The sequence below is a fragment of the Amblyraja radiata genome, chromosome 5 (assembly GCF_010909765.2).
Source record: "Amblyraja radiata isolate CabotCenter1 chromosome 5, sAmbRad1.1.pri, whole genome shotgun sequence".
Classification (NCBI taxonomy): domain Eukaryota; kingdom Metazoa; phylum Chordata; class Chondrichthyes; order Rajiformes; family Rajidae; genus Amblyraja; species Amblyraja radiata.
In genome coordinates this window covers 55550785-55565746 of record NC_045960.1, presented here as the reverse complement: position 1 = coordinate 55565746, position 14962 = coordinate 55550785, and the positions used below count along the sequence as shown (strand labels likewise).

The following is a 14962-nucleotide window of genomic DNA, read 5'->3' as shown; positions in this document are numbered from 1 at the left end:
AAGCGTCTTTGAAAATCTGCCGCTGCGAGTGTGCGCGATTTTGGCGCCGTTTAGAGGGGGCGGGTTTAAAACGCGATTTTCTCTAGGCTGTTCAAATCGAAGATGTTCAGCCTAGTTAATTATTAACGAAAAATCGCTGGAAGACCCCGTCGCAAAAGCTATTATTAGGTTTAAAGGCCTTGAATAATAGTTATAGTAGTTTAAAAATCAATCTCTGAACCCGCGAACACCAGCAACCGCAGGGTCTCATAAAGCAGACAGCTGAAGGTAGGTTGTATATTTTTACATTAAAAAGGGCTTCTAAAGATCCCTTTATACAAAGTTTAATATTGCGAGTAGCTCAATTTGGGTCCATTATATCCCGCAGTATTTTTCTGGGCATTTGGGGCACAAATCTACCGCAATGTGAACGTTCTAAACCAGCGCGTTCCACAGGGACCCACTCGAAAGCTGATTTAAATGGACATTTATTTACAGCAATTGAACACTGAATTCCTTCCATTTGGCCTATAAATTAATGTAAATGAGATTTTAAAATCATGTTTTATTGTGAATTATTTGTGAATATTATTTGGACATTTAGGCTATTTAAAAATGTTAATCATTTATTAAGAAATGGATAGATGTTTAGATCTAGTAATTGAAGTCTGAAATTAGCTACAATTAGGTAACTAACTAATTATATGCTTTAATTTCAGGTCATCCAAGTAAGATTATTTTATATTTGTTTCAGAATGCTTCAATCTATGATAACTGAAAATTTCATTCAGTTCTCTTAATTTTTAAGAAAGTTATGGGCTTTTGACTGTTCACGATCACAACTTTTTTGTTATGTCCATAGAACCATTCACAGAGAACCAGCCTCCACCACCCTCTGAGGCAGAGAATTCGACACACTCAACTCTGTGTGAAAAAGTGTTTCCTCATCTCCGTTGGCTTACCACTTATTCTTAAACTATGGCCCCTGGTTCTGGACTCCCCCAACATTGGGAACATGTTTCCTGCCTCTAGCATGTCCAGACCCTTAATAATCTTATATGTTTCAATAAGATGTCCTCTCATCCTTCTAAATTCCAGAGTATACAAGCCCAGCTGCTCCAATCTATCAACATACGACAGACCCACCATCCCGGGAGTTAACCTCGTGAACCTACGCTGCGCTCCCTCAATAGCAAGAATATCCTTCCCCAAGTGCTGATCGGAAGAAACAGATGGCACTCTTTGCAAAAGCTTTGAGTTGGTGGTGGATTGGTAAGTGTTCAAGAAAACTGCAGTTAACCTAGGTAAATATTCTACTGCTGTCACAGACTTCATCAGCAAGCGTGTAGAGGACTGTGCACCAAAGAAAATGATGTGTTCCTTAACTGAAATCATGGATGAACCACAAGGTCCACTTCCACGTCAAAGTCTGCAGCATACAAGTCTAACGATCCTGTGTGGTACAAGAAATCAGAGTCATTAAGGATGCCAAGAGGGATTTCTGGACCAAGCTAGAGGCCCAAGACAATAACACGCACACCTGTAGACTGCAGCAAGGGTTGCACTTTAAACGGGCTACATAGCAAAGGCTGGTAGCCCGTTGCAACTGAATGCATTCTACACCCGCTTTAAACAGGAGGACGTGGTTTAGAGGCACAGCACCTGTGCTGTCAGTTCGGGTGCTCCTGCATCAACAGTTAGTGACAGATGCGAGATCGGCTTTCCTGAGAGTGAATCTGCGAAAAGCAATCGGTTCGGACGAAGTCCTTGGCCGCGTCCTCAGGACCTATGTGGAGCAGCTGACAGAAGTATTTATAGATGTCATTAACCACTCACTACTCTATTCTGACGTCCCCACCTGTTTCAAGATGACCACTGTCATCCTGACACCAAAGTAAGGTAGTGTGCCTTAATAACTATCGTCCAGATGTTCAGCCATGTAGCCCAGTCCATCACACAGATCAAACTTTCCACCCTTGGCACTATGTACACTGCACACTACCTCAGAAAAGCAGCCGCATAATCAAAGACATCCCATCCCAGTCATTCCTCCTTGTATCCTACTCCCATCTGGCAGAAGGTAGAGAATCCTGAAGGTATGAACCACCAGACTCAGGTTCAGCTTCTTCCCCTCTTATCAGGCATCCAAACAGTCCATTCCTACGTGTTTATGTCTAGTATGTGATGTGTGGATAGCATGGAAAAACTAAGCTTTTCACTGTACCTAGGAACACGTGACAATAATAAATCGAAACCTACTGTGATGATAGTTTATATCATTCAGAATATTTAATCATTAGGATCTAATTTCCCTAAATCTGCATCAAAAAATTAAAGAATAGGTACTTGAAATCAATATTAAACTTAGTTTGAGAAAATCCAAACAATGTCACTTGTGGAAATACTTTTTTTGACCTTCAGAGTTTTAATGTGTAAGAAGATGAAACTTCTGGCAGTGCCATAAATTGGGAAAACGTGCTTCCATCTTACAGAACTGCAAGAATTAGTGCACGTTACTGATTCATATTCACTGGCCTCACTAAAATGAATTTCAGCCCCCTTGATATAAAAGCATCAATTAAAGTCACAGCACAGTTAAGATCAGAAGTAGATACTTTTATGAATACCTGGGTTACATTTGACTACAATCAGATACTAGGCAGTATCGCAAAGCTCTTGAACACATTATACAAAGTGAATTGTTTGGGAGTTCCCACCATCTGTAGTTATCAAAATGGTAGCTATGAAGACATGTTGGGGCTTTTGGCCTTCATCAGTTTTTCAAATGATAAATTCCAAATCCCCATCCGCTTATTAGTCTTTGTGCAAAAAAAAAGTTCTCAATTCTCCACAAACCAATTAATTTGTATCTACTTCCCCCAGCTTTAACATTGTTACCAAGGGAAATGGCTTCCAGTTCAGTCTGTCTAGACCAAAGATTATAGAGGAGCAAGATAGACCACTCCTACGAAATCCAATGGGCTGACGTGTAGTACGGATCAGAACGTCACGGAACGTCACTTCCGCCATTTTAGGAATAAGTCCCCGATCTCCGTTCTGCCTCTCACAGTTTAATCCACGTCAGTCATAGGATTTTGCAGTTTATCTTATTCTCTTAGCCTTCATTGTTAGACTATTATTATCTTTGTTTATAATAAATAAGGTGCTCCTTTAAAAAAATAAAAAAATAAAAAGGGAAACCATAATCTTTGGTCTAGACCTCTCAGAATTAAAGGGACCAATTAAATCTCCTTTCATTTTTTACTTTTAGTTTAGTTTATCAGTGTACAGCCAAAAGATTTTGTTTGCATGCTATCCCATCAAAGAAAAGACTATACATGATTACAATATCATTTTTCCCTCATATCCTATGGTCTCTTTTTGTAACATTAACTTTCCAGCTCTAAAAACTATTTTGTATATTTCCTCTGCACCGTCAGGCTGGTAATTGTTTCCTGTGGTGTGGTAACCAAAATTGCACACAGCATTTCAAACTTAGTTTAGTATAGAGATGCAGCTCGGAAACAGGCCCTTTGGCCCACCAAGTCCGCACCAACCAGTGATCCCCGCACATTAACACTACCCTTCACACACTAGGGAGAATTTTACATTTATACCAGGCCAATTAACCTACAAACTTGTGTATCTTTGGAGTTTGTGACAAAACTGAAGATTTCCGAGAAAACCCACACAGGTCACGGGGAGAAAGTACAAACTCCATACAGACAGCGCCCATGGTCAGGATAGAATCCAGATCTCTGGCAGTGTAAGGCAGTAAGTAGCTCTACTGTTATGCCACCATGCCACCCTAAATCTGTAATCTAATTACTATTTAATGCAGGCTACTATTGGTCATTGTCTCACCTAATAAACATTATTTTCAGGGATTTGTGGATATGTGCAGCAAAATCCCTCTATTTCTTGATCTCTCAGCAACCTACTATTTTGTTCCTCTGCCTTGTTTGACCTTACCAAATGCATTGACCTACACTTCCTCAGATGGAATGCAGTTTGCCTTTTTTTTCCAGAACCAGTTTTAAACGCATTGCACAATTTTATATTTAACATTTCACGCCTCAAGCATGAATCAGACTGTGTATCTCTGGTCATATAGAAGGTTAATTTTGATGGAGTAGTGAATTTATGCAATTAGCAAACTGCCTATTCCCTAATGGCATAGATATGCACAGTGTTGAATGAAACTAATTACACAGAAGAGAAGTTCGATGTCACAATATTTGACAAGACAATAGCACATTATCTGGAATAGATCACTTAGAACAAAGTTAATTATTAGCTATCTATACATGTTGATAATTACAATATTTACTTATGAATTATAGACAAGGATCATTTGTTCTTTAAATGTTTGATCTTTATTGACCTTCACTTGAAGACTCGGGCATGGCCCGAGTTTACCCTGGCCACTACAAGCTAAATCATTGGGTGATTTATCACCACTGTACCATATTTAACCATTTTAGGTCTTACACAATGTTGAACATTTAAGATTATTGATAATTTAATTTGGGATTTCATGTTTATTTTTTAAATTAACATTAAAAATATTTTTTTTCCTTGCTTGGAAATTTATGAAATTAATATTTGTTGTATTATTTGGATTTGGTTTCAAATACATGTTCTGGAAAGATCAAATTGCTACACTATGGACAGGGCATTCTAAAATAACACATAGATCATGCAGATGATTGTCAGATGTAATCTGTCAGAAAGTGGAGCTGAAGTCACAGGACAGCGGCATTGACTCCATGGAAAATTGCACATTGAACGATTACACCTTCTGTAAGCACACACTTCAGATCTTAGAGGATCCCACAGACTATGTTATCAACAAAGATGGAGCTCCATTAGTCTCATCCTAATAAAATTTAGAATTAAATTTAATCTTGACTCGTTTGTTTATGCCTTATTTATTTCTGCCCTGTTTTTCTATTATGTTCACTGATTAGCATCACACCCAAGTGGTGAAAAAACAGGTTGTCATTCAGAGACGTTCATTCATTTGAAAAAAAACAGGGAACTAGCAAGTGGGTCATGATATTTACAGAGATGAAGCCTAAGGTAGCAATTGAGACACACAGAGTTCCAGGAACTTCGAGGTGCCTATGCACACGTTGGCAATGCTTCACTTGAACAACTTTGAGCTTTGTCAACAGCCAGATTCAGAAGTTGGAGCTCATTGGGCAGGATAGCAGCATGGCAAGTTAGAATTGTCCACAAGTGTCCAGAGATTCTATAGGTGGCGGGTGGTGTGTATGAATGTGGGGAAGAGGGGTTGGTTGACAGAAATTGGGGGGGGGGGGGGGGTTAGAGTAGGGTCATATTTCTCTTTCCAGTTCCACTGATGTAATTTAATTGCTCTGGACCCTGGGGAGGGGTTATGGTACTTAAAACTACCACTCCAACACCTCCTGAGGCAAAGTGGCATTGTTCCTTCAGATCTCAGTGGGGCTCTCCAACCTCATTATTAAATATGTAAGTCTAGCACTCATTACTGTTGTTAAATCACCTGGCCCATCACTGTAGAGTAGTTTAGTCTACCAAATCTTAACCCGCCTCCATTAAAACTATAAGTGGGCATGCTCGGGACTGATAGCGAAAGAGTTTCAGATCTTGGAAATACTATACTGGATTAGGGTCAAATTTCATAGTGCATTGAAGCGACTTATCAAGTGGTATGGGTTGAAGATAAGGGAGTTGAAGTGAGAAAAAAAAAATCTTCATACAAAGATTGTAAATCTTCAACTGCTCAGATTAAGTTTATTCATCATTATTCAATGTTTTGGGACCCAAGGAAAGGAATATGTGGAGTGGGCAGGGAAAATGGACATGAAATATAGTATCAATGGTGATTGTAATGAAAGATAGAGTAGGCCTGAGAGGCTAAATCAAGATCCTTGGCCAACCTAGGGTCCTGTTTTAAGTTCTTAAATACCATTGCTTTCTTGACCAGGAGCAAATTGTGCGCTGGCAGACTGCACTGCTGATAGTTACACAGATTGGACACAAATTGCTGCCGCCCCCCCCCCCCCACATTCTTAGTCACTGTACTGTATATGTGTTTCATTTTTCCCCCCGATGTTTATCAAGTGAAATTTTTATATTATGCCGACAATGTTTGTTTAGGGTCAGAGGTCAAATATGTCTGGGCACGCGTGAGACCTCACACGGAAGCATTTTTTTCATAACTCAGTTTTATTTTACAAACTGTGAATTTAAAAAAGCTAGAATGTTCATATCTTTAGCAGACATTCATTATAGTTTTGTAGATAGAAAAATAGCAATGAATAAGATTAATCTCTTACAATAATTGTTTAATGTATTACTTTATGTGATGCCATCACTTTCCAAAGAATGGCCTGCTGGACTAACTCATTAGTTAAGGCAACATCTCTGGAGAACATAGATAAGTGATGTTTCGGGTTGAGACCCTTCTTTAGACTGATTGTTAGCATTATGCACTCTCACTAGAATTTATCAGCCCCAATGTTTTAATCTACATGGCACTCCTTTTGTTATAACAGTGTTTCCTCTAATCTACTGTGAATAACTCTAAGAGGTTTGCTAAATGTTTAAACATGTTGGCGTGCTATTTTTAAGACAAAGAGAATACCATCAACAGAAAATAATATGTAACAGAAATCACACCACATGCATGACTATTTTATGATCTGCTCATAAAATAAACAAGAGATGTCAAAGAAAGAATTTGTGACAATCCAAAACTTGGAGGAAGGTCAGAGATGCTACATTATCATTCCCACAATGATTCTGTTTCATACTAGAAAAAGACCCAATGAGATGGCATGATCTTGATGGAGGAATACATTTTGTCTCATTGTTATAAGAAATCATCAAATTTTAATCAGAAGCAGCAACAAAAGTCCTCAATCAAATCAGACACGTTTCAAAAGAATTAATGCATCTAAAAATGAAGCTATGACATTTGTTGTTATTCAATAATTAAGTATACAAAATTATATGGTAATTTAGAAAAGACTTTCTAAATCACTTTTTACTACTTTCATGTAACAAATGGTCTGTCACCTTAAAAATGAATTAGATTAAATGACCTATGCTTTCATTTTGAGTTTAGAGCTTATTTTAATATTTTATATAAATGAACATGTTCCTCCCAATTACATAATGAATAATGTGTAAGAAAGAACTTCAGATGCTGGTTTAAATCGAAGGTAGACACAAAATGCTGGAGTAACTCAGCGGGTGAGTCAGCATCTCTGGAGAGAAGGAATGAGTGACGTTTCGGGTCAAGACCCTTATTCAGACTGATGTCAGGGGAGGGGGGCCGGGCAAAGATAGAATGTAGGCAGAGACATAATGAATAATCTTTGTTCTTCAATATTTTCAAGAGTTTGCATGATAAATATTCAAGATATTTCAAATACAATGATTCACTCCGTTGCACATTGTCGTACAGCACTAGCCTTACGAAGCACAAGAAAAAGCATAAATTATGATGATTTTAGTCCCGTTCACACATATTGCCTGCTAACTAGATATTTGGTGGATACAGATCAGAATTACAGAATGTGTAGGAAGGAATTGCAGATAGACACAAAATGCTGGAGTAACTCTGGAGAGAAGGAATGGATGATGTTTTGGGTAGAGACAAAACGTCACCCATTCCTTCTCTCCGGAGATGCTGCCTGTCCTGCTGAATTAATCCAGCTTTTTGTGACCATCTAGAATTACAGAATGAACTGAAAATAATGATACGTTGCCTAATTCAGTCTGATTATTGTGGCATTCTTTTCTGCACAAAAAGGGGTAGTAGATATCCATTTTTATATATACTTTCTTTGAGGCATTTAATTAACATTTACCATCTATTATTATCTTAATCTTACCTCATGCTTAAAAGCTTTGGCTTGTTCTTCACAACCTGGCAAACTCAGTATAAATTCAGATACCTACAAATATTACCAGACACAATAATAAATCATTATATAACAAACAGCACACACAGAACAGTAACCATTGACATATTTAGAATAATCAATATTTACCATTAACATTTAACAGTAAAGCTCCTCTCCCTGCTGATTGTGCATCAGGTCCCTAGTAATGATTCACAGGCTGAAGACAGAAGCATCATTAGCCTTATTGTTGATTACTGCTAATCAACTCATCTGTCACTAAAAAGTGTGGCCTTCCTCGTGTTCAATTTGTTTTAGACGTTTTAGAATTTAAAAATCTAGTTTCTGTAGTTAAGAAAAAAAAATCCCTTTCCTCTCTTGCTCTTTTAGCACTGTCACTTTTTTCATCACTTTTTATAGCTAATTTCAACTGAATTCACACAATCTGTTTTACATTCAACATATATTCCCATCTTCATGATCATTCCATGTACCTTTATTATTATTGATGTTCCCGTTGACTCCGCTAAATTACTTAACTCGACAAGTTAATTTCTACACTGCAATCACAACAGATTTATTTCAGTCAATACTCTGCAACTGAGGGAGAAAGTGTGATTTGTTTCCATGGAATTGATGGCTGACCATTGCATTCAGAGCAACAATTGACTACCATCCATTGATCAGGCATCTGACCCATATCCAAGGTTGCTGTACCATTTGATAATAAATAACTGACTGCATCACTATTAATCTGAGAGCTAACATGGGCCAAAGAGTTTCTTAACTCAAAATCAAATGTACGAAATGGCAGCTGCCTAGAAATTAGGTCCCATCTTCACTCGTTTTAGCCTTGCAGGAAAATTCGCACCTATAATAAGTTTTGAACATTAATGTGTATATTTTGTTGTGAAATCTCCCTATTTGGAAATTGGATTGTGCATTAAAATATTTTGAAAACTTTGTTCTTTACATTAGTTTACTAAGGTGCAATTTATCGTGTATATATTTTGAATTGTTTGTGGAAAATTGTGGATAATGGAGGTGGGCTGTTCTAAGGCAAGAGAGACCCAAGGTCTCAGAATGGGCGAGGGGTCAGAGTTATACAGCACTGAAAAGCCCTTTCAGTCCACTTTATCCAATTTGACATACTGAGCATATGTTTGACATACATCTGCCTGCAGCAGGCCCATAGTCCTCAATCCTTCCTATTCATATAACTAGCCAACTTTCTTTTAAAAGTCATAATTGTATCCACTTTCTCTGCCAGCTCATTCCCGATATAGTCTTCGCTCCAAGTGAAAAGGCTGTCCCTAGTCCCTCTTAAATATCTCCCTTTTCACCTTTTGCCCTTGTCCTCTTTTAGAATCCTCTACCTTGGGGAAAAGACTGAGTGTTCACTTTATTCATGTCCCTCATGGTCTTGTGTACCTCAATAAGGCCACCCCTGAGCCCCTCCACAGAAAAAAAAAAACACAGCCTAACCAACCTCTCGCTATAACTCAAGCCTGCGAGTCCAGGTATCGTCTTGATGAATCTTAATTCATTTAATTCAACTTAATGACTTCCTTCCTATACTTGGACAACCAGAACTGCACACATTACTCCATGTGGGGCATTTCTTGTCTTGCTAGCCAACGAAAGACACTTAAAAAAAAAAATCAACATCTTGTTTTCAGTCTTTTCTCGCAACACACCTCTTTGGAAATTTTCATTAATGCTGCAGGAAACTGGGAATTAGATGCACATACTAGGATTGCGCGCATGTTACCATGCCATTTGAGAGGCCATCATTAGTGCATGGTATCTGAAGTCAGAAAATCTCATTAAAATGCTTTGCAATTTTAATGGTTTGGATGGTTCCTACTGGTAATATTAATGTTCTGCCTTCAATTCTGCGATAATATTGAGGTTATAGTCCTTTTACTGATTTTTTTTAATTGTTGTGCCGTGTTGGCAAATTAGGTTGAATTAAATAAGGATACATTCGAAGCTTGTTATTAATGTTCCCTTCAAGGCATACCTCTCCCGTCGTTCAAACCTGATAACCTTGCTTAGTGCTAAAACGGGGACTTATAAATGTAATAAAAATTACAATTCACAAATCACAGTGGAAGTAACTGAATCATCAATGGAATTTATTTGCTGCAATACATTTAACATGAAAATAACATACTATAATGTAATTAAAAAAGTTACTACCGATTTACCTCATCAATTGTCCACTTTGCTACTTTTCTGGCAGTGATGCCAGCAACTCCAGGTAATAGTTTGCTGTGTTGTTCCCAGCAGAGAGGTGGACTGGGCACTGGGCACGCGGAGGACATAAACACTGACTGGTGCAATGCTTGCTGCAGGCTGAAATCATCATTTTCTGTAGAGAGTACATTTTATGTTACAGATTCACTTTAAAAATACCAGCAAATATTAGATGAGCAATTTCCTTAATTATGCATTTCAAAATAAAGTAGAAACAATGATCTCTCACAAAATTAAAGTCCATTTATATTTTAACCACAAAATGTAAATTTGGAAACAACTCAACTTTATATAGTCATACTTAAATACCTAATATAACTTTGTTCTTAAACACACTTAGTTTATGCTCGACAAGCCTTACTGATTTTTATTAAAGAGATTACTTGAAGGGGGAATGCATCTGAAAGTCACTTGGAAGGAATTCCAGAAGGCATTTGCTAAAATTTCTCATTAGAGATTGTTACCTGAAGTTGCTCATGGGATCTTCCCCAGGCCCAGACGTGGGGGGCGATGGGAGAGTGCAGGAGCCTGGCCTTTCACCAGACAGCTTGTTGCTGTCAGGGGTATCGGGACCATCCCTCGGCATTGATCCTGGGGGTGGTGTCATGCCGGAGGAGGGGGAGAGTGATGGTGCCGGCTTGTGCAGTGGGGTGAGTGAGTTTTCAGTGAGCTGTAGTCCTTCGAACTCTGACTATGACGTTGTGCAGAGGAGGATGCCTGCCGCTCCAGGTGTGTGTGGGTTGGCAGAGTGCCCAAAGTCCAGGGCTGTGTCTCAAACAGTCGTCATCTGTGAAATTCGGGACTTTCTAACAACAAGCAGGAGTGCCAGGACTAAAATTGAAGCGGTGCGGAGGCGGTGGTCAGATCTGTCGGGATTTATTAAGACTCTCGAGATTATCCTTGACAGCAATGATAGTGATCTGCCAGTGTCTGAGAAGTGTCAGTTTGGGGACTTTTTGAAGTTCCTCAGGGAGAAAGTATCCGAGTCCACGAGGAGTGTGAGGATCACAATCTAGTGTGTTTGCACATACATAGTAGCCACACTAAATTTAAATGGTAGTAGAGCAAGCTTTCGTAGATTTCAGCATCTATCAGTCCTCAGAGAGGGGAAATGTGCAGTAAGTTTTCTGCAGGAGACGCATACTGTTGTCAGTGATGAACCCACCTGGTGACAGGAGTGGGAAGAGGGAGATCTACATGAGCCACCTCAGCTCAAATTCGAGTGGGGTGACTTTTCTGTTGGCCCCGACTTTTCAGCCAGAGATCCTGAAGGTGCCGGAAGTTGTGCCATATCGTTTGCTCTATCTGGCCGTGAGCCTGGATGGCATGCCATTACATTTTATTAACGTGTACAGTTACAGTAACAGCACCGGCACGATGCAGGCCTGCCTACTTCAGGAGGTATGCTCTGTTGAGCACTATTGATAGAGGAGAGTGTGTCTTCTAGGGGGGGGGGATTTCAATTGTACAAGACCGTTCTGGTACTCAGTGTGCCCCTGCTGTAGCGAAGAAGCTGAGAGGTTTGATTGAATCCTTTGAGCTGGTTGATGCATGGCGGAACCTCCACCCTGATTCCAATGCTTTTTCGCGGAGATCTGAGAGGGGTGGTTCCCGCATTGATCGCATGTACATCTCCTGTGCGTTTGTCTCCCGTGTCTCAGCAGCTTCAATGCGGCTGGTGCCGTGCTTGGACCACTGTCTGGTGCGTGTGGACTTTAATCCGGCGCGCACACGGGTTGGGTCCGCGTACTGGCATTTTAATAACCGGCTGCTGGAGGTTCGGCGTTTCCGGGAGTCATTCAGTCGGTTTTGGGTGAAGTGGAGAGAGAGGCAGAGGAGCTTCTCTTCCCTTAGGCATTGGTAGGATGTGGAGAAAGCCTTCTCTTTTGTAAGGAATACACGTGGGGGTCGACCAGAAGGCGGGACTCAGCGGTCGAGAGGGAGCTACTGGACGCAGAGTCTCGCCTGGGTCGGTTTGGTGATGACTCCTGTGAATGGGGAGAGTTTCAGGAGAAGGAAGCCTTGAGGAACATCAAACTTGAGCGGTCTCGAGGCGCTTACGTGAGGCCGCGGGTCCAGATGCTGCACGATCTGGACCGAGCTTCACCTTTCTTTTTCTCTCTGGAGAAAGGGCGGGGAGCCTGCAAACAGCTCGTAGAGCTGTCGTGGATGATGGCTGTCACAGATCCAGAGAGGATCATTGCTTTAGTCCGGTCCTTTTATGGGTCCCTGTTCTCCGCAGATGGATTCAGCGGGGAGGCTCAGCGGGTCCTGTGGGAGGGTCTACCGACTGTAGATCGATCGGTGTCCGATCTTTTTGATGACCCCTTATCATTAGAGGAGTTGACTCGTGCCCTGCACTAGCTCAGGAGGGGCAAGTCCCCCTGGCTGGATGGGTTGACGGTAGAATTTGTTAGAGCTTCTGGGATATCCTGGGGGGTGATTACTTGATGGTTCTGGGGGAGAGCCTGGCGACCAGGGAGATGCCTCTCTCATGGCGTAGGGCAGTTGTCGTCTTGCTGCCCAAGAAGGGCGAACTCCGCATGTTGAAGAACTGGCGCTCGGTCTCTCTCCTATGTACAGAGTACAAAGTTTTTGCACGGGCGATGGTAAATCGCCTGGGCTCCGTGCTGTCTCAACTGATTCATCCTGACCAGTCCTATACAGTTCCTGGCCGGTCCATTCAGGATAACATCCACCTGGCTAGGGACCTGATTCATCTATCTCAGGGTACTGGTCAGTCAGCTGCTTTTCTGTCTCTTAATCAGGAGAAGGCTTTTGACAGGGTAGAGCATGAATACCTCTTCGGGACGTTGCAAGCGTTCGGATTTGGACATTTTGTGGCCTGGGTCCGGCTTTTGTAAACTGCAGTGGAGTGTCTTGTGAAGGTTAATGGTGTGTTGTTGGCTCCCATTCATTTTGGGGGGGGGGGGGGGGGGGGGGGTTCGTCAGGGGTGCCGTTCCTGTGTCTTATTCGGAGGCGGTTGACAGGCCTGGCCCTACCTGGCCCGGGGGTGGAGGTGGTTCTTTCAGCTTATGTCGATGATGTACTCCTTACGTTCACTGATCCTGGTGATGCGTGACTGCCAGAAGATTTTCTCGGCTGCATCATCCGCCAGGATTAACTGGAGTAAGTGTTCTGGACTTTTAGTGTGTCAGTGGCAGGTAGGCTCCCTGCCGGAGGAGATGACATTGTATGCGTGGAGCACCACCCACCTCCTCTATCTGGGGATGTACCCGAGTCCCACTGAGGATGCTTGGCCGGCAAACTGGCAGGAGCTGGAGATGAAAGTGGTTGCCCGGCTGGGACGCTGGTCAGGCCTGCTTGGAGTTCTTTCTTTTCAGGGGAGGGTGCTGGTCATAAACCAGCTGGTGGCCTCCATGTTATGGTATCGGTTGGCTACTCTTGTCCCCCTTCCCCCCCCCCCTCCTGTATCTTCTTCCCGATGGCAGTGGTGAAATGGTATGGATCTCTGATGATGTTGGCTGCCGTTTTAAGGCAGTGACTCCGATAAATCCCTTTGATGGTGGGGAGGTCAGAGTTGGTGATGGACTGGGCAGTGTTCTCAACTTTTTGCAGTCTTTGCCGCCCCCGGATGTTCAAGTTGCTGAACCAGACAATGATGCAACCAGTCAATATGCTCTCTACTGTGCACCTGTAGAAGTTCAAGAGAATCCTCTTTGACATACTGACTCTCCGTAATCTTCTCCGGAAGTAGAGGTGCTGATGTGCTTTCCTTATAATTGCATCAGTGTGCTGGATCCAGGAAAGATCTTCGGAAATATGTACGCCCAGAAATTTGAAGTTTTTGACTCTCTTCACCATCGTCCCATTAATATAAACAGGATTGTGGGTCTACATCCTCTTCCAAAGTCTACAATCGGTTCCATGGTTTTACTGATATTGAGAGCCAGGTTATTGTGCTGGCACCATTTGGTCAATTGGTCGATCTCACTTCTATACTCTGACTCATCACCATTTGTAATTTGTCCCACAATGGTGGTGTTGTTGGTGAACTTGACAATGGAGTTTGCACTATGCCCAGCTACACAGTCATGTGTGTAGAGTGAGTAGAGCTGGGGGGCTGAGCACGCAGCCTTGAGGTGCTCCTGTACTGATTCAATTGCAGAGCGATGCGCAGAGACCCAGTTCTGTGAGCTTGGTAACCAGCTTTGAGGGGATGATGGTATTGAACGCCGAGCTGTAGTCAGCTGTAGTCAGCCCGACGTAAGTGTTTTTATTGTCCAAGTGGTCCAGTGCGGAATGGAGAGCCAGTGAGATCGCATCCTCTGTTGACCTGTTGTGATGGTAGGCAAACTGTAGTGGCTCGAGGTTCTTGTTGAGGTAGGAGTTGATATGCGCCATAACCAACCTCTCAAAGCATTTCATCACCACGGACGTTAGTGAAACTGGTCGATAGTCATTGAGGTACGTCACCTTACTTGTCTTGGGCACCGGTATTATTGATGCCCTCTTAACCTCAGGGGAACCTCAGACCTCAGTAGTGAGAGGTTAAAAATGTCCGTAAAAACTCCAGCCAGTTGGTCTGCACAGGTTTTGAGAACTCGACCGGGTATACCATCAGGTCCAGGTGCTTTCCGAGGGTTCACCCCCCTGAATGATCTTCTGACGTCGGCCTCTGTGACTGTAATATCATCAGGGTATATGGGGAAGGCGCATCAATGTTCTCCCTATCAAAGCGTGCGTAGAACGCATTGAGCTCATCAGGGACTGATGCTTCGCTGTCGCTTGAGCTGCCTCCTGATTTCGCCTTGCAGGAGGTGATGGCATTCAAACCCTGCCACAGTTACTGAACATCATCCGC

At 41.9% G+C, this 14962-nt stretch overlaps 1 protein-coding gene across 4 annotated transcripts in view; it reads right to left on the bottom strand.

Annotated features, from left to right (window-relative positions):
* The window catches only part of l3mbtl3 (L3MBTL histone methyl-lysine binding protein 3), a 120280-nt gene that overhangs the window by 3069 nt on the left and 102249 nt on the right, over positions 1 to 14962 (bottom strand). For all 4 annotated transcript variants that reach the window (XM_033021254.1, XM_033021250.1, XM_033021252.1 and 1 more), the window contains 2 exons: positions 10088 to 10251; positions 7869 to 7931 (listed from right to left, as the gene is read on the bottom strand). In XM_033021254.1, coding sequence (XP_032877145.1) covers positions 7869 to 7931; positions 10088 to 10251 — 227 coding nt within the window. The remainder of the gene's footprint in view (positions 1 to 7868; positions 7932 to 10087; positions 10252 to 14962) is intronic.